Here is a 22,722-nt window from a genome sequence, read left to right on the forward strand (position 1 = left end):
TCAGAGGTGATCGGGGCATCAGTGGGAATTCTGAGACCCACAATCTTAGCAGCAGACAACACCGTGGACACCAAGTCCTTGCCACCGACTTCCTCACCATCATCTACTGAAGCTGAACCCTCAGCCTCACCAGAAGAAAGAACACTGTGTGAGTCCTCTTGGTCCCCTCCTAGAAGAGAGTCCTGCGCATGCAGCGAAATTACATCAGCAAGCAGACTCCCTGTCCCCTGATACGACGGCAGATGTTCAGGAGAGGTCTCTTTCGAACACTCTGTTATAGGAGACGTAGCAGACCCTGCTTCACCAAGGGTGGCATGGGAGGCTGGGGCTGGCTCGACAGGAGCATCCCAGTCCGTTAGTGTATCTGACAGGCCACGAATGGCAGTCAAAAGCTTTAACTGAAGATCGTCATCATACCCGTGTTTTTGAGAACGAGTGTCCCCTGAAGTCCTTCTCTTACTAGACTTATGCGGGTTTTTATGCTTACGCTTGAGAGCGTGTTCATCAGGGCTCTTAGCATGCTTGCTAGTGTGAGCACGTGAGGCCCCCTTTGCTGGTTGAGTAGCTCCTGGCCTGCCTGCTCTCCGAGCCCTCTCTTCTAAAGGCAAACCCACTGCAGCGGGACATGGATTATCAATATCATTCCGGAGATGAGCCATGCCCAAACATGCTGGACACTCCCGATGACCATCACGAGGGTCCATGCTACTCCCACAGAATACACATAGGGAGTGTGAAGCCATGACAAGGGTGAGAACAACTTCAAGCGCGAACGCCAAGTGACACCTGAATCAATTTGACCCTAACCTGCTGTAGGCTACTGAGGCCAGCAGGAGTGGGCTATGAGGATAGTTCACAACAATCCCAGCTACCGCGAACGGCAGTAAAACGGGCAGATCAAATTCAATAGGCAATTGCCAACCTGTCCAACAGCAGAGGAAATATGTAGCAATTTATTTTCAGAATAATAAACGAAATGCACCAAACTTGTAAACACAAGCTGTGAACATGTAGTGAACTTATGACAACATCACCTGCGAACAGGGGTTGTGAAAGTTTTTCACACCGAGAAGCTATTGCAGAAAGCTATTGTAGCCTAGGCTACCTATATAGGTAACGTTAGCAAAACAAACTAGCCCAACCAATAGCCTACAACAGGACTATCTGCTGAACAAGCTTATAGATGCACTGAACAGGCAGACAATATTAACCCAATACCACTGTGCAGGCAATCCTACAAAACTGTCTGGGTTAAATATAATAATCGATGTAGCTAGCACACGCCAAACAAACATCAACAGGTCCTTGTAACGTTACCGCGTTGGTAGGTTACTCTCTGTCGGTAACCCAATGAACCGCAACTGTCCTGCGCACAGGTGTTAGTCGGTATAAACGTCTGTGTACTTGTATTCAGGCTAGCAAATTACAAACACAAGCAGCCTAATGATAAATAACATATTAGCAGATATAAGAACAGAAATGCAGCCTCGCTGCTTGCACAAAAGTTCAATCAAACTTAATAAAGAACTGAAATTACCATCCCCACACGCTCGCGTGTGGGGAATAAAGCCAACCTGCCCTTGCAGATGGCGAGAGAAAAAAAGAGACACTTATCTTACCGTATGTGCGGTGTTCTCTTATTCGGTATTTTCAACGGAAATAATGCAGCAATCAGGCTACGGAAAGTTCAGACCGTAGCCTACCTGTAGTCAAACAGACCAAGTTAGAAAACACAGTCGGTATACACGTAAAGACGCGTATCCGCTGGCAACATTGATAAATTAGGAAAACACTTACCAATCCTCAGGGGCACTAGGCACCTGCACATCAACGTGTCGGATTAAGTTTTCCAAAAAGAAGTAACGTTATACTTTCAGCGGTCTCAAAGAACGAGGCGAGAAAGGCAAGAGGATGAGGCAGGTTACCGGATGCACTATATGCTGTGGACCTGCCTCCGGTCAGTCATGTGACTTTTTGTTGATATTCAGGTCTCGAGACAGGTGCCAGGATGGCATCATTCGCAGTAAGACTGTGGTGACGGTCAGAGAGAGGTCGAAATAGATCCTCAGTTTAGATAATCATATTCACACATTTTGTTGCCTAATTGACAACCATAACCATGATAATTGATAATATAAAATGAATGTGCACCTTGAGCAAATTATAAAAAATCTTTCAGAATGCTTTCCATTCTTGAACTGCATCGAATTGCATCGAATCGCATCGCATCGAATCGTACTGAATCGTTTTTTATAAACATGTATCTTTTCTTGTTTCGAATCGTGCCCATGTATCTAGATGCGAATCGTATCGTCTTTTACATGAGAGATTCACACCCCTAATAGATAGATAGATAGATAGATAAATAGATAGATACTTTATTGATCCCCAAGGGGAAATTCAAGGTCTCAGTAGCATTGAGGAAGTAGTGAGCTAGCTTTCTGTTTTGTTTGAAAGTCAACAGAAGTGACGTTACCCAGCATCGCTTAGAGCACCTTTAAGTTAGCATGCAAATTAGATAGCGTCGGTCCAACTCATTGTACCATGTAGGCTATGGCACAGCATTAAATACAATGCAAGCCAATGGAAGAGTTGTTCAAGTGGCGTTCAAGACAACTTGAATCCTACAGAATTCCACTTAGCTCCTTTAAGTTTTATTTTATTTACCTTGTGGTTTTTTGTTTACTGTAACATACAGCACAGCCTGTCACAAGAGTGAATAGCCCTTTTAGAGAAATACTATGCCAGACTCATGCTGTGAGCCGGTCCCGGTGTAGTGTAAGAAAACAGACTGTTTTGGCCAGGAGACATCAAAGAGTTTGACACTTTTCATCTCATATGGAATTCATGTTGTTGTTGTGGTCACCAGTTGGATTGAATTGATTTCTGTTGCATTCATGAGTGCCTGTTGAATTGAGAAGGATACCATTTTGTAAGCTGCAGACACACATGTGTATCATTTGGAGTGCAAATGTGTAGCTTTCATCTCTGTGATTTATTTAATTCATTCATACATTTTAATGTTTTGATGATATATTTGTTGGCCTGTTCTTGACTCCTCACCTCACCCAGTCTTTAGTATTTTGACATATTATTACCTATTTGTTTTTTTTACACTTCTCAGTTCACATTCTGTAATGTGCAAAACTTAAAACAAACAAATAAATGCATCAATTATTAATATTAGTCTAAGGTATCTTGCAATTTGATTGATATACAGTATACTGTATGACTGGTCACATTCACAGATTGTGGCTGTTAGTAAGTCTGCTACTCAAGACACGGACGGACTGGTTTGAGTGTGTGTGTGCGTGTGTGTCTGTGTGTGTGTGCGTGCGTCTGCGTGTGTTTGTGTGTGTGTGTGTGCGTGTGTGTGTGTGCGTGTGCGTGTGCGTGATTTTGTTCCGTCTGCAGGGTCGATGGCTGTGGCCTGTGGCAGTTTGGGTTTTGGTTATGTTGCGTTTGATTGATTGGTTGGCCGTGTAGCAGTTGCTGGTTCAGGGCAGGTAATACTATTACACAAAGTTGCCTCTGAGTTGTTCTTGGCCACCTAATATCTAGATGTATCATCGACCCTGTGTTCAATTGTTTTGCAATGTTTTTGCCTTAATGGTGCAAAATGTTTGTAATTGCTTGCAAATGACTGACTCTTCTGGCAGTGTGTGGTGTGATTGCCCAGTGTGCCAGTGTGGTCAAATGCTCATGACTGTGTAAATTATTATCCGTTAGTGCCTTACTGTAATAAGCGCCATGATTGTTTGTCTGTCTGTAGCCATGATTGCTTGACTGCAGGACTGTAAGACACGGACAGGGTTTGTTAGACATGAATGGAACGAGTCTTAATGTATCTTTGCTGCCATTGGCTAACAAAGCTATGCGTGAGGCTCTAATTGGTTAAAGCTGCTTTGTGTGTGTGTGTGTGTGTGTTTGTGTGTGTGTGTGTCTCTGTGTGTGTCTGTGTGTCTATGGTTGTGATTGGGTTCACAGGGGCAGCGTCGCAGATTCAGTGCTATCAGTGTGAGGAGATGATGCACAATGACTGCTCCTCACCCGAGTACATCGTCAACTGCACCGTGAACGTCCAGGACACGTGCCAGGGGGAGGTCCTCGTAAAGGAAGATGGTAAGAACCTTCAGCCGCCTCTTCCCTTGTGTGGGGTGTTCAAAACATGTCTTGTTACCCTGATCCCCCTGATTGGGGTACCCTAATTGAGCCCCCCATTCTGACACAGAAGCAAAGTGAGAAGCACTGTTGTGGGGTGTGAGGTTGAGTCAGTGACTCCCACAAAAAAGGCTTTTGATCACAGAGTACGTATTTTTCGTGCAAAATGTTGGACTGAAAAAAAAAATACAGCCTCACGTTGTGTGTATTAGTATTTGCAAAACACATATAGTACATGCTAAACTGAAGTACCAACTGAATACATAAAAAATATTATTGCTCTCCCTTAATGTCTTTCTTATATGTCTTCTTATGTCTTTCTGAGACCAAAAAAGCTGTTTACCTCATTGCAAAACAATGCAAAAGCTGTCTGAACATATTGCAGGGTAGAGCAAAGGAAAATAAAAAGTACACTTTTTAGAAACAGAGGTACTAAATAATGAATGATGAAAATTGTATTATGAACTGTTAGATACAGTTAGATCTGTTATTGTTTTTTTGATCACTAAATGCAATGCCCTCAAACTCTATTCCTGGCTCCATGGAATGGCACCAATTAAAACAGAACTGAATCATAATAAACTACATGATGGCAGTGATTGGTGAAAGGATTCGGCGGTGGGTGGGGTTGAATTGAAAACAATGGCATGCAAGGAGTTGAACAATCCCTCACCTTGCACTGTGTGCAGCCCCTCACTGTGTGAGTCTACTAATTACCTCAGGTTTGTACCCAGTGACGGACTGGACGGTCTGGCATTTGGGCAGATGCCAGAAGGGCCGCGGCCCCTCGTGGGCCGGCCAATCACGGAGCGGCATGCTTGGTTTTACAATATCTCTCGGACCACTATCAAGCATCAATAGTGTTAAATGGCTTCAATTAAGCCATTTATCTCTAACTCCCTTTTCCTCCTTCAGATAAGGAAACTGATCAGTATTTATACCAGACATGAGTCTCTACACTACAGTCATGGTGACCCTCAATATTTACATCAGTCTACATTCTTTTGTAACCTTATTCAATCAAATGATTTAAAAGTGCATTGTTTGAAATTGGAATACAATAAATATGCTGCCTGTATCTTTTATTTTATTATTGGTTTACAAAAGTTAGGCTACATGAAGCAATGACTTCTGGGAATTTCAAAACCGAATGCGTCTACTTCCTTCAGCACGGGGAATTGCGGATCTAGCATGCCTTGATCCTCGGTATTTTCCCTTTATAAAAGCTAATAAACTGCGCCCAAATGCACTTCGAAACATAAGAGAATGTCTGCTTAAATTCAGTGAAGGTGCTACGGTTGAAAATCTACATTCGGAATTGACACATCTCGCCACGCACTGGGACAGCCTGAAAAAGTCTCCTCTAAACGAGTATACAGTCAAAGCGTCGGACTTTGATGATGCCGCGGAGTTATAGGAAGATACAGAAATAAACCTGGTGAGCAAGAAATGTGCTACCTGCAAGAATTGTGCAATCTCTTGCTATTTACTTCTCCAGCAGTTAAACCTCTTTACCTGTGCCTTCAACTATAGCCTATATGGTTAGCAAATTAATTCCTACTAACACTGTCATGTACTCAAGTAGCATGCAAACTGAGTTTTTCCACTCTTAAATTCATCAAGAATCGCCTAAGGACACGATTGTCACAGGATAATTTGGAGGCCTTTATGCTGATGGCGACGGAGAAAGAGGTCCTATAATGAACTTGGATGCTGATGACGTGATAGACAAGGTTGCGGAGAAGAGCAAGCTCCTTCGCACCTTGTTAACTGCATGACGTTATTATGACCGCCGCGCAGCGAAGCGGCGGTCATATAGGTTTAGTCAGATTTTTTTTTTTTTTTTTTTTTTTTTCGCATGCCCAAATTTCTGTCAATGATTCCCGGGACACTGAAAGACTGGGGTACACGAAACTTGGTGGGCATGTAACCCCACATGGATAGCATGGAACCATCGTTTTTCGTTTTGATCTGTAGCCCCCCCGCTGGACTGGACCCCCGAAAGGAGGGTAGGGCAGACACAGTTTTCTGTGAATATCTTGAAAACCGTAGGGTTTAGGAGGACCATTTTTTTTTTGTATGTTGATCTCAAGGGGCCATGTCAACCCATTCCATAACCACTCATTTCATGTATAGCGCCACAGAGTTAAACACAAAAAAGTAAAAATTAGGTGTTGTAATTGAAGGTATCTGTGACCTAACAAAGTCAAAACTGTACAAAATTGGAAGTGTAGGATCATTATGACACCCTCTGTATGCACGCCAAGTTTCGTGGAATTCCGTTCATGGGGGGCCACACAATAAATTAATTTATGTTACTATACACCAACTGGCCTGTAGGTGGCCGGAGACAGTTTTCTGTGAATATCTCGATAACCGTAGGGCCTAGGAGGTCCACCTTTTTTATGTATGTTGGTCTTAAGGGGGCATGTCAACCCATCCCATTACCACTTATTTTATGTATAGCGCCACCTAGTTAAAAATATAAAAACAAAAAATTAGGTGTTTTCATCACAATATCTCTGGCTGACAAGGTCAAAACTGCACGAAATTAAAAGTGTAGGATCATTATGACATCCTCCGAATGCATGCCAAGTTTTGTGTACTTTCGTTCATGGGGGGCCTTACAATAAAATAATTTATGTGTACATTTAGTGACGTACACCAACAAGGATTCCCGGGACACTGAAAGACCGGGGTACACAAAACTTGGTGGGCATGTACCCCCACATGGATAGCATGGAACCGTAATTTTTCGTTTTGATCTGTAACCCCCCCGCTGGACTGGACCCCCCGAAAGAAGGGTAGGGCAGACACAGTTCTCTGTGAATATCTTGAGAACTGTAGGGCCTAGGATGACCATTTTTTTCCGTATGTTTGCCTCCAGGGGTCATGTTAACCCATTTCATGTGCACACATGTGCACAAACAGATACACACACACACACACACACATACATTCACAGTAATCATACGTATGACACATACTCACACAGTAGACATATGTACGCTTGCATGCACAGGCACATACGCAGGCACACACACAAGCACGCACACACACACACACACACACACACACACACGCATAACATAAACATGTACATGCACACAATTCAAGAATTTCTCAGAATTATGAACAGGCAAGATGGAGGTGGGGTTGTATAAAATTAATTTTACATGTGAAATCTATGAACTAATCATGTTTTGGTACTTGTTGTCTAGCAGATATCAGTGAGAATTGAGTGTGGATAATGCAATTTAGTGAGACAGTTAGAATCATATAGGCCTTTCAGCGTGATTCATTTTTGTGGAAAAAATGTGCTGGACTGGGCGGCGGTCATATTTTGTACCGCTCTGCGGTACATCTAGTTATGACACGTTTGTGGAGCGGCTGCTCTGATGGGTTTCCCGTTTACCAACAAAACTGCATTCGCGGGCAGCCGTGGGGCAGAAGACGCTTGGTGCCACAACGTTATAAACTTGACTTAAATAGTCGGCTGCTGTAAGCTACAATCGGAATTTTTTATATACCCCTGGTCCCCTGTTGTCTCAATGATAACTAGATGTACCGCAGAGCGGTACAAAATATGACCGCCGCCCAGTCCATAAAAGAACAAGCAGTATTAAGCTATATTGAATGAAATCGTCCAGCCAAGAAGGGCGCTAGCATTAACAGTAACGCCGCTAGTAATAAATGTGATATTTACCCTTGCCATTTCGTTGACATTATGTCTGGCGAGCAAAATACGGAGACGTCTCGCCCTTGCCGTGTTATTTCGCCTTCTTAACCTGAGCACCAACACTTTAACCAACAGAGTCACAACTAAGGCCTGAATCGGATCCATTTCTTAAACACTCACTGTATTGATGTTAGCTCACGTTAGTCAACACAAGACGCTATACATGCACGAGAGACTATGGAAGTTTTAAAAACGTTTAACGGTTATATCATGTTATATAGTTGATAATATCTTTAGGATTACAAATGTGTAGCCATATTTTCGTAGGCAAATTCAGCAACGTAACTAACTAATGTAACCTCCATGTTGTGTTAGCCTAAATAAAGTTAGGATGTACACAGATCTCAGTTACACTGTTTTATTTCAATAATCAAATGTATACATATATATTCAAATATTATTTCAATGCAGCTGCTAAATCCCAGCCTTAATACTCATCCAGAAACAGCACCGTTGTTGTCCATGGCCTCACACATGTGTGTCAACTTGCATTTGCGTTTGTTTATGCGACCGAGATTGACGAAAATCCGGCGCATGAATATGTGGCAACAGCAACATCCCGAGTGTCCGAAATTAATAATCGACAGGTTCACTTGTTCCCTAGATAGCCCCCTATATAGTCCTCTATATAGCCAACACTATATAGTGAATGAGTGAGTGAGTGAACGAGTGAACTTTTCGAACAAGCCCATGGTCTTTATGTTCTGGTTCGTAAATTATTTTCATAAAACTTCAAATTGCCCTATAACTTTACTCTCCAAACTCTTCACTGCACTGTAGGCAATTAACTGACAGTATGATAAGCTATTTATTTTCTGTAGGCTACAATAAACACATTTATTTTTTCAACTTTTGCAATATTACGCATTTGGCTACTGAACGCAAATCAGCAGAAGAGAGAATGCACGTAGCCTACGCAGCGTGTAGCGCAATGTGTAGGCTATTTGGTTACCAACTAACACTGTTAGCCAATTCACTAACTTAAAGGAGAATTCCGGTGTGATTTTGACCTAAAGTGTTTTGAAACATGATACCGAGTGTGAACGTATGTCTCATAGCCCATCTCGGCTTGTCCCCTGCACTCCGAAATCTGGCGCTAGTTAGCCGATGCTACCAACAAGGCGGTCAATGGTGGTGCCTCGGCATCGGCATAGCCATGCAAATAAATCACTGTTTTACACCATTTAAGAGGCTCAATGTATCTCCACACTTCATTGGTAGACTTCCGAGGGCCCTGACATTTAAAACGAGACATTGAGAACTTTGAAAAAGCACTGGTAGTTTACTTACAAGACGATTTATACAGACAGTACCTTCACGAAGTTTAGCGTTTGCAGCCATCTTGAATTTAGTCACGATAAGTCTAGCGACGAGTAAGAATGAACAGGTATGATAAGGGATCAGATTCCAAAAATAATTCTGTGGAAATGCATGGATTACAGTTTCTTCCAGTAGCAGCAACTGGAATCAAGGGTAGGCTACTTACAATTTCAGCAGCAACAAAGCTAAGTCGGAGTCCGTTTTAGGAGGGGGGGGGGGTTTACAAACGTATTCAAAATCACCCCCCCCCCCTGGTTTTTACACAAATCGCACCCTGCACACACACACACACACACAGACAGACACACACACACACACACACACACACACACACACACAGAGAGACACTTCTTTCCTTCAACTTAATGCAGTGCATGAAAAAGGGTTACCAGCCACCCGCTTTTCTGTAAATAATTGCCTAAAAGCCTGAGAACACCTCACCTTGTTACAGATCACTCACTCACTGTTCTCACTGTAGTTCACTCAGGCAAATATATGCGTGCGTACGTGTGTGCGTGTGTGCATGCGTGCGTGTGTGTGTGTGTATGTGCGACATACCGATCAACGGTTTGAAGTTGGAATCTAATCGTTATGGCAACAGACACCTGCTGGACATACCTTGTACACAGGTGCAGACAGCTCAGCTGGAGAGACTCCCCCAGTTGGTTTATCCATCTCAGTGTTTGCGAGGGGAAAGCTTGTGCATCCATGTGAGCTCTGCAGTGGGCCACTGCCTGCCGTTCACTGGCTGGCTCAGACAAGTGTAGATCTAACCAAAGTGGCCAGCGAGACAGCAGGTCATCTGGCTCTTCCAAGGGGTGCCCCTGATTTGACTGCCTGATTAGCTATGTTTCTAGGTGCCTTGGCCCTCAGCTCATTAAAGGAAAACTCCTCTCTAAGAAACACCCAGGGTCTATTTTTTCTGGTCTATGAAAACACCTAGGGTCTATTTACTTGGCTCTTTAAAATCATTACACATCTAGAGAGTCTCTGCAGACAAACTGATGTAGTTTTACCATTGTAAGTGTAAAGAAAGGGTATAGGCAGATTACCTTACTATTATTGTGGTCGCCGCCATATTGTGAGAATAGAGCCCATACAACTCGATTACCAAACTCATTTTGTGTCAATTGATTGTAGCTTGTGCTGAGCAACTTGTACAGACTTCTCCTAGGATGATGGCGGCCGGCGACCGAAAGAAAAATGTAAGTAATGCACTGACTGCACAAACAGTCCTTTTCTATACCCTTTCTGTACACGTAGAAAGTTAATATTATGTTTGTTAGTCTGTAGGGAACCTCTCCACAGTATCACAGAAGCTTAATGATATTTTGAGTGTTGTCAGTAGCTTAAGTAACGATTTACTTCAACCCAGTGTGCTGGACCCCAAGGCTATCGATATACCGTATTTTGTTGTAAATGCATATGGCGTCTTAAATAGAATTACTCGGATTAACGTTGTTTTGGTCCCAAAGTTGATACTAGTTATCATGCAAAGGTTGTTCTTAGACCAGAGTTGTCCTTTAAGTGGTTGAGCTGTGAAATACACACTTCACTTGTAAACTCTTCTGTACCTGCTGGTCTAGTTCATGCTAACTCCACAACAAGTACACTGTACCTGATGATTTATTTAAAACTCTTCTCAGCACAGTTTTGTTGAGCATGTCGGGCATTGTTTGCTGACACTGTTATCTGAAAAACACCTCACAAGAAGTATAAGCTGAACTCCCCAGGAGGGAGCCTTTGGCAAAAGGTAGCGAGGAGAAGCGCCACGCTGAGCGCCAGACCTTGCAGACCCACGGCTCAGCGAGGGAAAGCCCCTCCGCCCCGGGCTGTTTCCTCATACCGCAGATTTGCGAGTTGTTGTTTTGGGTAAACAAGTAAACAAGTGCTTGAACAAAAACATATGCCAGGAGACTGGAAATCATCAATTTGACATAGAGTCTCGCACGAGGCTTCATGAGTTTCGAACTCATTTTTATTTATTTATTTCGTTTTCCCCAGCCAGAAAAAGCACTCCGCTCGATCTCCCTTCCCGCTCTCCGCACATAAATTCATAATCAGGTGTCTATAATGGGTTGCCATTAATGCTTCCCATTTTGCGAGGCTCAACTTTCAAGTGCGGCGATAAACAAGGGTGAGTGAGCTCCTCCTGAGTCTTGAGAAAGTCAGCTCTTCTATTCGGATGTAAATATCCATTGCAGTCATGCATTATAAATGGCGGTCCCTCTGAGAGCTTTTATTTATTGTTTGCACAGGCAGAAAACATTTCCCCAGAAATAAATATATATATATATATAAAATAATAAATAAATAAATGAACAAATGAAGCGTCATGCCTCACAGCTTGTGGAATTCCAATTGGATGAGTCTAATAGAGATGCCAGGCTTGCGGCCTGTGTAGTTAATGTTGATGTTGTTTTTTTTCATGCGTTGATGATCAGCTTGATCATTTGCGGGGGACACTTACAGTAAAGAGAAGAGACACTGGAGGTTTCTGCCGTCAACGCCTCGCCTCGGACCGCTCCACAGGGGACAGAGATAGCGGAGAACTTAAGAGAAGTTACGGTTCCAGTTGATACACAGACGCGCCAGAGGGCTTGGTGTGGTCTCCTCTCCCCCAGAGGCCCGTTGGTATCACTTCAGTAGGAGCTCACTCAGTTCCGAGGCGGGCTGATGAAGAGATTGCTCAGTGCTTTGAAGCTCTGGTAGCATCTGATGGACCTCCAGAGGCCCCTTTCTGATCATTTGCGTGTGGTTATTTAGCAGAAGCTACAATTCAAAAGGGCTTCCATCAAGTGCGCCAGTGTGAAATTAAAAGGAAGGGGAACACTAACGATGCTTAATGCAGAGCTATGAGTCTTAAAAACATTTTTTTTAAGTCAAGGAATTTTTTCAGAGCATTGCTACCTGGGGATTGCTGTGAGAGATGGAAGATCAGGGTCAGTTTCATAAGTCATATACAGCAATAAAAACATCCATAAAAGCATCCTTTCTAGGCTCTAAGCACCTGAACCTACGGTGCCTCACCAAATTCATATGATTGACAGGCAAAACAGTGCAAGACGTGGCCTGAATTAACACCACAGACTCCTTTACTGCCTTTCACACAGTACCATGATATAAAGCCTAATATGAAATGTAATCCTATAAAAGATTATAATAACTTGAAATGATGGTTTGACTTAAAGCAACTTGAAGGAAACAATGATTTCAGGGATTAGTGCAGTTTTAGCTTGTAATTAAAGGTTCCGTTTTTAATTAGTTATTAGTAATTAAAGGTTAGGTCCTTGATTATAATCCATTTCATGACGTTCAGCTACATTGTTCTTACTTTCCTCTGGCTGTTAGTCTCATGTGTGCAATCAGACAAACTCTGGTGTTCCTGAACAATTCTGACAAAGTGGGAGCTACACACCAATCCAGCCACATTTGGAGATGCAGTATGTCAATAAGTGTTTATGTGGGCTACAATATTTTACTGCCATAGTTTACGTGTTTTATATGTTACTTATTTTTTTACTGACACGAACATTTACAATCGGATTTCAGACACTTATGGCCCAGACTTGCTTGGGGCTGATGTCAGTCACTATATGACAAAGAAGGTGTTACCGATATCATAAAACTTCCATTTTTATCTAGCAGAGCACCTCTTTGAAGTCACTGCACCATTATCCTGTAATAAAATGCTTTGGCCTTCAATTACTGATACCCTAATAGAAGCAATAGTAAGTCCCTTCATCACTGCCTCTTGGACAATAGCTCGGTTTTTCCTAATTTCCCACGACTTGGCATGGAATTGCGTTTCTTAATACAAGCCCAGTGCTTCGGCTTTGATGTTGGCTAAATTGGCCGTCCTGTGGAGGACTGAATCAGATGAGAGACTCTGGCTCTGCTTGAGACTGTACGAGAGAGGAAATATACCTTATCTCATGTATTCAGAAGAGTAATTTTGTTCTTTAAGCATATTCATCATGGAAATTGATTGGCTTTACCAGAGGGAGAGCCTTACCCAAGCCAGACTTTGTCTATTGGCATACAAATCTGGCACATATTGATGTGTTGGCTGAGGACCGCTCACTTTTAAAGGGAAGGGCCTGTTGCCTATCATAAGTAAAGGACAAACTAAGCACAAACATGTTGATTTTCCTTTTCAGAAAAGATACTTTTGGAACATTTCTGGTTATGAACTGATACAACATGTTCATTGGTTTTGTGACATAATGTAGAAATGATAACTTCCTTGCTAAATAAAACGTGTTAACTTTAATTTGTTAACTTCCTGTGACTGAACCCATAGCTATCCAGACAGAATGGAACTGATGGACTGCCCCAGTCAGTGTAAAGTAACAGGCTCTGAATCGTATCATTTTTGTGACTATCATAGTGCTATCTTAGACTGAGACTACAGTGTGGTGACTCAGAAAAAACACTCTGACTGGCGACAGTCCAAGTATCAGAGCTTAGATGTCTCACATAAATTTAAACAAATTGGTGTCTTGTGTTTTATTTTTAGACCTTATGTTTCCCAGTCTGTCTGTTTCCCAAACTAATTACCACTGTTTGCCACAAACACCATGTATCAAATAATTAAATTGTACAGTAGAATAATGTGATACAAACAGAATGGAGCCCTCCGCTAATGTGTTTATATGACAAATGATTACATTTGCAGCATGTTTTATTTATACCCTAAGTAAGTGTGCTCTAGGACAACACATGGGTGCGAAGAATTAATATTCTCTTCAGCAGTTTTCATTTGCCAGGATGAGGTTTGGGAGGAAAATCTGTTTGTTACAGATACTGTAAAAAATCTTATGAATTAAATGAATTGGGATGTCTTATGTCTTATTGCATTAGTAAGAGCGACGCTTGCTTGTTGCTCAGGAGATATTTTCTCTCACCTTGATTTTTGCTTAAAACTCTGAAAACCTCATTTTCATTTGTCAACCTCGGGGGTGCCACAAGCCCATGTCTAGCATCCGTGTTGATTAAATACACTGTTTGTTCTCGTAATGTAATTAGTCTAGTTAGCCTAAGTGCATGAGCTCCTCCAACAATTACCATACCATACAACAACATCATCTCCAGTGAGTTGGTGTTGATTCAGTTACTCAATTTCACCTGCACAGGCTTCAGAGTTGACACCTGACTTTTCAAAAAATTGCTCAATATGAACTTCGACAGGCAAATGCTATGTTCAGTTAAAGCCATCCCTGCAGCACACAAAAAATAAAGAAGCTCTTCTTTGTCACTCTTCTCTATAACTGTCACTGAGCTCGAAAAAGCCTGTAAACAAGAAGCATTTTGATTAGCCGTCTAGCAGCCATCAGATTGTATTGTGAGCTCTGTCAGGGCTAATTGCTGTAATCAGGAGCAGTAATTGCTTCGTCAGTATAGATGTCTCCCCCTGAAAGCTCTGGAACTCTCTGAGGAAGGTTTTGTTTCTCAGTTGGAGCACAAAGCGCCTCATCATTTTGGCCTTTTTAAGGAATTATTTTTTGACGTACTATATTAAGATATACATTGTGAGGCTTATTCTTAAATTGATACTTAAATTTGTCTTACCGTGGGGTTGTCGTAGATGCAGATGGAAAGTGATTGTCTCTTGTCTACACAAAGCAACTGTGAGGAATATCGATAATATCTTCACACAGTTTCGCCCATATTTTCTTTGCTCATCTTCGTTTGGTAGTAAACCACAATGGAAACATGTCACTGAAAATAAAATACTGTGCACTATATACATAATGTAGACACAAATTTGGTTGCTTGTACAGCTATTTTTTTTTCAAGTTTTTAATACTTTTTCACCTTTTACACCTACAAATGTATTTACATTTTTGTTTGTTTTGACAGGATTTCATTGCCGCAATTTAAAATAAAGGTTTGTGGGTTACTTTGGCTTGGAGTCCTAACTCCAAAGTACAGATTGAACAGTTTGGGTTCGATTTCACAAAAGGAGACATTCCCAGTGAACCATCTACTCTTTTTTTATTTATTTGTTGCCGTCGGGCAACAATATTTAGCTTCAACTTCAAAGACAGTGGGGCGAGTTGAGTGTGAAATTTAGAGTTGTCTTTTCCCTCACACACTGTCTACAAGCTAATGGAAATGAAACAACAAACACATTTGGCAGTAAAGAACCATTCTGTATCGACCATTCCACATCTTCATTGTACACAAATTGAACACATTTTCACAACTCCTGAATTTAGCAGGAGATGGACTTTGAGTTCAATTGAGCTCATCTTCAGATCTGTGATAATTAGTTTAGTCTAAAAACAGCATCACTTGGAAGTTGCAGTAGCAACATGGTACAGACAGGCAACGTTTCTGCAATAAGTGGGATGTGGTTTGCTACAAGCCCTCAAATGGTTGCTGTCCATCATTCCCATAATAACACATTAACAAGGTAATTGTGCCTTAGTTTTGTCTGTGGGCAACTAATATAGACACTAACTGTGCAACCATTAATTTGTCAGACATTGCAAGCTGATAACCAACTAAAATGTGCAATACAGTAAATGCAAATTAGTTTGAACAAATTGATTAAAAACATTTCAAGTAATTTCAATTTAGTTGGAAAGAAAAGCACCAATTAAATGTTGGCAGTAAGGGATGTGAAGCAATAAAGAGCCTACAGTATGGTGAACAGACATGAATGTTCGAATACATTATATTACATTACATTACATTTGGCTGACAGATTTTTAACCAAAGCGACTAACAACATGGTAAACAGTACATCAGTGAGTGCTGTTTTTAAACAGTTGAGTGTCAATTCTAGTCAGGTGGTAAGTGTTAGGATCAGCAAGATTAGTTGTAAGTAGTGCTACGAGAGGAGATGTTCTCTGAAGAGCTGGGTCTTCGGGAGTTTTTTGAAGATGGAGAGGGATGTCCCTGCTCTAGTAGGAACAGGTAGCGCATTCCATTAGCGAGGAACACCAGATGAAAAAAGTTTGGATTGGCCTGAGCGTACCGGTGACAGAGCTAGACGTTGTTCGTCTGAGGAGTGCAACGGTCTAGAGGTAGCATATGCCTGTATGAGGGCATTCAAGTAGGTGGGAGCAGAACCGGAGACTACTTTGTAGGCAAGTGTTGAATTTGATGATGTGACTTCAATTTGATGCGGGCTGCCGATAGGTAGCCAGTGTACCTGGATGAGCAGCGGGGTAACATGTGCCCTTTTGGGTTATAGACCAGGCAGGTACATTTACCTGCAGAATAGTGAGGTATACATTTCAGTAAATCTTGATTGTAAAGTATCCGGTCAGAATATCTGGACGGCCTGTTTACTTGTATCACTACCAGTGTAGAGATCAGAGGTCAGTATTGCCCTTCTATGTTTGGCTCTGCTACGGGCATGGTGACACCGCCATCTGTCCATTGGTCAGCCTACGATCAAACCTCCAATTTATTGTTGCGAGTCTGTGTCTCTTTAGATAAAAGTGCCAGCTAAATGCCAGTCTTCTGAGTGTGTGTACTTTATATAAAGACAGAAATAGACTGAACACAAGGGCTTCATTTTATTGTTAATAAAAAAATAAAGTTAAGTGAACTGAACTGGACTAAACTGGCAAGAAAAAGCATGAAGAGGGTAAAAAAATAGAACATGAAGACCTCTTTAATCCCTGTACTGTTGCCACCAGGCTCATGACATGATAAATGTATAGCACTGACAAACAGCTTTGTACAACTAGGGTTTTCACAGCGCTGCTTTTCAAACAACCATCCAAGAATATTGTGGTATAAAACATGACACGCATATAAAATCAAATAATTTCTTATGTTTATGGGTTATCTCAAGCCCAATTATTTGACATGATAATTAGCCTGTATGACATCTGTAATTAAAATAAATATGACAGAACATATTATGGTTAATTAAACGCCTTCAGTAAAGATAACAAAACTTGTAAAAACTTACCATTTCCAAACTGCTTGGGTGCTATGAGGAAATGTCACGATGAAACAGAGCTATTCTTTTTTAAGGCTTTCCCCCTCTTTTCATTCCATTTTGTCAGACTTCAGATGTGGTGTTGCATATTGATTATTAGCATTGAAACGGCAGGATTTTGGCCTTGTTTAACTTCAGATTTCCATTTTTGTATTTCTTACAAGGGTGGCAAATAACTTGTAAAAAGAATAAATGTGCCACTGACTGATCTCATAATTGTTAGGTTGTTACAATGAACACTGTATGTGCATAGGTGCAGAGACATGGAATTGATATGTTCTAGATTTCAATACAGATCTTTCATTCATATAATTTTATCAATTTTATATCATTTTAGCACAGTTTTAGCTCTGGAGTGCACAGTGACAATAACAGTAGGACAGTTCCAGGAAAGATTTGTTTTCAGGAAACAGCTTCAGCAGAGGCTAAAAATGTTGCTCACTGATAGCATCAAATCAAACTGAGGAGAGTGCTGTGGCGTCAATTTGGGTTAGTCTTTGTTTGGAAAAGCACACTCCTCTGTGGAGGCAGAGGCTGTTAAGGCCTAATTTCTTTAGTTTTCTTTTCAATCCCCAGTTCTTTCTTATAGTTTAGACTGAAAAGCATGTTGTTGTTGTTGGACCCATTTTCAGTTCTTCTCACAATGCCATATGGCACTCAGGCCTACTGCAAATACACTCATGATCATAGCCAGTGGATGCAGAGGACACATTGGCGGATATTGATATTAGCGACATGGTCAGCCTTAGGTCAGCATCTCAATGGGGGATGGCACAAGCCCTTGTAAAAAAATAATAAAACTGTCAGAATATGTGTTAACTTTCATTTGCCCAGGGTGCCATACAAGCTAGAACCGCCACAGGTCACAGCCCACTGACATTGTAGTGATGGACAGAAAGGACAAATGTGGCTCAACAGCCATTCAGAACAAGCCAGGTAAATGAGACCAGTCTTAAGTGAACTTTCTGATGCACGCTGTCTTTTTCCTCCAATTCAATAGCAGCTGAGTGCCAAAGACCTGAAGATGGTTAGAAGTAAGAGTACAATGTTCAGGTCACAGACAGCGCTATGACAGAAGGCATGAGAAAAGTAGCAGGAATTTGAACATTTTCTTCAGTACAAGACTTGTATACACACACACACACACACACACACACACATGCATGTATTCACACAGTTTACGTACTCATACAGTTTATGTCTAAACAGGCATGTAAACAAACACACACACACACATACAAATATAATTCTTATATTTACACATGTTTGTTCCCCCCAGAAAATACTGGGAAATACACTGTGGTTGTTTTCTTAAAAAACATTAAGGTCTCAGAAACAATGACAAAGAAAGTAGGGCATCAAGGAGGCTACACTTTAAATGCTGCTTGGGGAAGCAGTAGGCCCAAATGTTATGATCAAAACAACCCATGTAGAAGAGGGGCAACCATTGGCACTTTTTTGTCTGATTTTGTAGAAACTTTGATGACTTTGAAGAAACTTAGATGACTGAAAACACAACATCAGTGGAAAACAAGGCTGCCCATGTCCTGCATAAATGATTACAAAACTTGCAAATAATGGCCTAGTCTTTTAAACCGTTTGACCTCCCTCGAGGAGAGTCAGCTCATGTATAAAGCAATTCTGTCATCATTACGAACACCATAGCACACTTAACTTCCCATCCATGTTTGACAGCCTATTAAACAATAGAAAAACTTTGGGAACGGCGGGGTTGCTGCTGTCTCCAGTGTCTGTCTGCTGTCTGCCACTGTAGGAAGTCCCCTACCAATAGCACAAGGGATTTAGCATCTTATAGCTGAAAATGAGAGCCTGTAAAGCAATTGAAACTCTGGAAAAAGACATACATATACATCTCTGCAGAGGGCACAAAAAGAATTGTACTGTATAAAAATACAAGTTAGGTCCGGTCGAACTATCTAGTGATTTCTGATATCCCAAGACATCCCACGCAGGCGTTCCACCGCTAGTAATCACTCCGCATATTGCATTGAATAGCCTCTCACTGAACTTCGGTCTGGAGTGGTGTTAAACAATAGAAAACACCATATTTTAAAGCTAAATTAGTTGGTAATGGAACTGTTGTATAAGAGCAATATGACACTCGATAGAGTGACCTACATAGTGAGAAACACACTATGAGAGCATACCATCTTCAGTGAGAGAGAAAGAGAGAGAGAGAGAGAGAGGTGGGGGTGGTTGGTAGAGAGGTAGAGTTCTAGTGAAGGCTAAGTCTAAATGATGAACTTGTAGACTGGTCGTGGTGTTGGTAAAGGATATTGCCACGACTGTAATTACTTTCGCCACTTAACCTTTGGCCTTCCTTGTGCCGTTGTGATATCCTTTAGCAACACCACTTCCACTCGGGTCATATTGATTAATTCAAGCATAGAAGTATGTAAAGCAAAACCATTAATTACTGAAAGATTAGTCAAAACAAAAGGCATTAAAGGTGCAGTCAGGGATCATACGTAATTTTAAGCCCATAACATTTTCTGTCACATTCAGCAATCATCTCCTCATGACCGCTAGCTGCCCATAGTGTAAGTACACTGTAAAACAAAAACAGTCTCTGTAGGTAGCCCAGACTCCAAAAACTGGAAACAAACAAAGTGGGGGCAGCGTGTCCCTCAAACATAAACGAAACCCAGTGTGGAATTTCTGTGGGAATACTGAAGGTAGGGGTGAGATACCTCTGTGGTGTGTTTCGTTTGGTCCTTGGTTGAAATGTAATGTACCTTTTTTGCACAAAAGTGTCTGCTAATGAATTTAAACATAAACATAAACACAAACACAAACAAACGCTACTTCCTGCTATTTCCTGCAACTGCACCTTTTCTGCTCAAGCATATACATACAATATACAATTCTATAAATTAGGGTTGGGACAGTTGGGACTTTGGTGACTTAACACATACACAGAGATTTCTAGTTTAGTAGTCATGTTGTCTGGTAAACAGATCCTCCATCTTCCAACAGTGTCCATAAACAAATTGTGATTAAAACATCTACAAGTGTATTTCACACATTCCATAGATGGATACTTTTCATGTACAACTGTCACTCATGCTTGCCGCCCACTTTCAAGTGATAATTCTGCCCACTCACCCCAGAGAGAGAGAGGGGAGAGAGAGAGAGAGAGAAAGAGAGAGAGAACATTTCCAGCAGTACATTGCAAACATGCAATTACACACTTGTTATACTACACTTGTACGAAACACAGGTTATTTAAAATGCATACAGTGTAGGCGTACGCTTAGATTTATACCACCAAATATGTAGTTTCCATGTACTCTGGAACCTCTTTGAGAGGGGGGATTTGGGGTTTGCGGTCCACACAGACACAGCTGGGTTAATGGGATCAGAGAGGTTGTCTGTCAGAATTGCACTGGGTCACAGTGTTAATGTCTTTAATATCAAATGAAGCCTCAGGTGGAGAGGTTAATGCATTGTAGATCTAGAATGGGCCATGGTCCAGGTCACTTTAACCCATTGAGGATTTTTCAGAATTGCTCTGGAATTATATCGTTCAGATCTGGACTTGAATTGAGAGCTATTCAATGTTCAAGAAATGGCGTTCTACTCCGAAAAAGGGTTCAGGATCTGCAAGACTGCAACCATCTTAGTAACTGTAACCAAGCAGCAACAGTAGCTCCTGTCAAATGTTTGACACACTACAAAGAAAGAGGATGCTTATGCATTTCAACTTATTTTGGGAAAATGCTGACAAATGAATTTGCGGAGATTGAAGGGTGTGGAAAAGTAGGGCACCGAGAGCTTTGCACCTGGTACTTGTGGGTATCAAGAAGTTCCTACGAAAGTGGGACATGAACATTGTGCATCCTTTTTATCAGCCACTGTGGAAGAAGAAGAAGAAGAAGAAGATGATGATGATGATGAGGAAGAGGAAGCAGATGAAGAAGAGGAAGGGGAGGAGGAAGAAGAAAGAAAATTACGTTAATTAGCTAATGAGCTCACAATTAATTTAATTCTTAATTATAATTATGAACTCAATGTTTAAAATAGCTATAAATAAAATACCCTTTCATTGGCACAAATATAATATTGTCTTAATATCTTAATTGTAATATCTTAATTGTACATTTATATTAGATCATTAGGTGCATAATTATAGTTTTCACATTAAACTGGATGTGAAGAACACCAGGCCTGCATGAGGGACGGATAGCTACAGCACTGTTCTGCAGATGACCGATTGACGCCCCGGGCAGAAAAGTGAAAGGTACAGACTCAAACATTTTTTAAACAATATCCTTGAACGCCAGTGTCACTGGCACTCTAGAAGCCCATGAGGGACAGCAGCTTATATACTGTTATGTGTCATCAGTGCCAGTACACATCTTTCTCACGTTGCTCCATGAGAGGACACAGAGAGTCCCTGTCACAGTCCTGCAACTCCGCCATCTTTGTTTACACGTATGCTAACTCACACTCCTCTGAGCTTTCTTTCACTCGCATTACATTTACATTTTTATCGAACGGAGGCCTTCATGACTTGGGGCATAGCGTAGGTGGTGATCTTTCAAGTGTGTGTGTGTGTGTGCCTTCTACAAATTAAGTCAGTGACCTTGCTGTTGAATTCACAGAGAACTAGCAATGACTTAACCGGGGGAATGTATTTGCTTATTCAAACATGTGTGTGTAGGTGTCTTGAGTCTACTTATGTGTCTTCTGCTTATTGGATCTGTCTTTCCACGCTCCCTCCTTGCATCCCTCCCTCTCTCCATCCCTCTCTCTCTCTTCTATCCTCTATACCTCCTTCCTCCTTCCTTTCTCCCTCCCTTTCCCCATCCCTCTCTCCCTCCCACCCTCTCTACCTCCCTTCCTTTCTCTCTCCATCCCTTTCTCTCCCTCCTTTCCTCCTTCCCCCTCTCCCTCGCAACCTTGCAGGCATCCACTACCGGAAGTCCTGTGCCTCCTCAGGCGCGTGTCTCATCGCCTCCTCCGGCTACCAGCAGTTCTGCACTGGCGAGCTCAACTCCGTGTGCATCACCTGCTGTGACACGCCCCTGTGTAACGGGCCCAAGCTGAAGAAGCGGCCAGTCCTCTCCGCCGCCCCATCGCCCCCTTGGGCTCGTCCCCTCCTCCTTTCCCCCCTCCTCCTGCTCCCCCTCTCCCTCCTCCTGGTGCACTCTGCCCCCCTCTTCTGCACATAGAAATGGCTCGCTGACTCCCTTAACTGCCCACTCCCCACTTCTCTTTTTTCTCTCCTTCCCTCGCCTCCTTCCTTTGCTTATTTCCCTTATTCTATCTATCCTTCTCTTCCTCCTTCTCTCTCTCGCTCTCTCTCTCCTTTCATCAGCCCAGCTGGATTGTGACTCCAACTGCCCCATTTTGTGTTCTATAGTGTTTAAGAGCCTCTAAATATCCCCATCCACCCCCCCCCCCCCAGTATCACCATCCCACCCCCCACCCACAGATTCCCCTTTTCCCATCATGCTCCGGGAACTGGAGTGACGAACAGGTGTGGCGGGTTCAGCGTGGTATTGACTGGGGGAGC

General features: G+C 42.0%; 1 protein-coding gene across 1 annotated transcript; it reads left to right on the forward strand.

The window, feature by feature from the left end:
- Positions 1–3,965: 3,965 nt before the first annotated feature.
- Positions 3,966–22,378, forward strand: LOC143136859 (ly6/PLAUR domain-containing protein 1-like). Its single transcript, XM_076297535.1, has 2 exons — positions 3,966–4,122; positions 22,113–22,378. The coding sequence occupies exons 1-2, from the start codon at positions 3,966–3,968 to the stop codon at positions 22,376–22,378; spliced, it is 423 nt and encodes a 140-aa protein (XP_076153650.1).
- Positions 22,379–22,722: the final 344 nt, after the last annotated feature.

This window comes from Alosa pseudoharengus, unplaced genomic scaffold (assembly GCF_046254945.1).
Source record: "Alosa pseudoharengus isolate Yale_2024_CS ecotype anadromous, Long Island Sound unplaced genomic scaffold, YU_APseudo_1.1 YU_APseudo_1.1_scf_20, whole genome shotgun sequence".
Classification (NCBI taxonomy): domain Eukaryota; kingdom Metazoa; phylum Chordata; class Actinopteri; order Clupeiformes; family Clupeidae; genus Alosa; species Alosa pseudoharengus.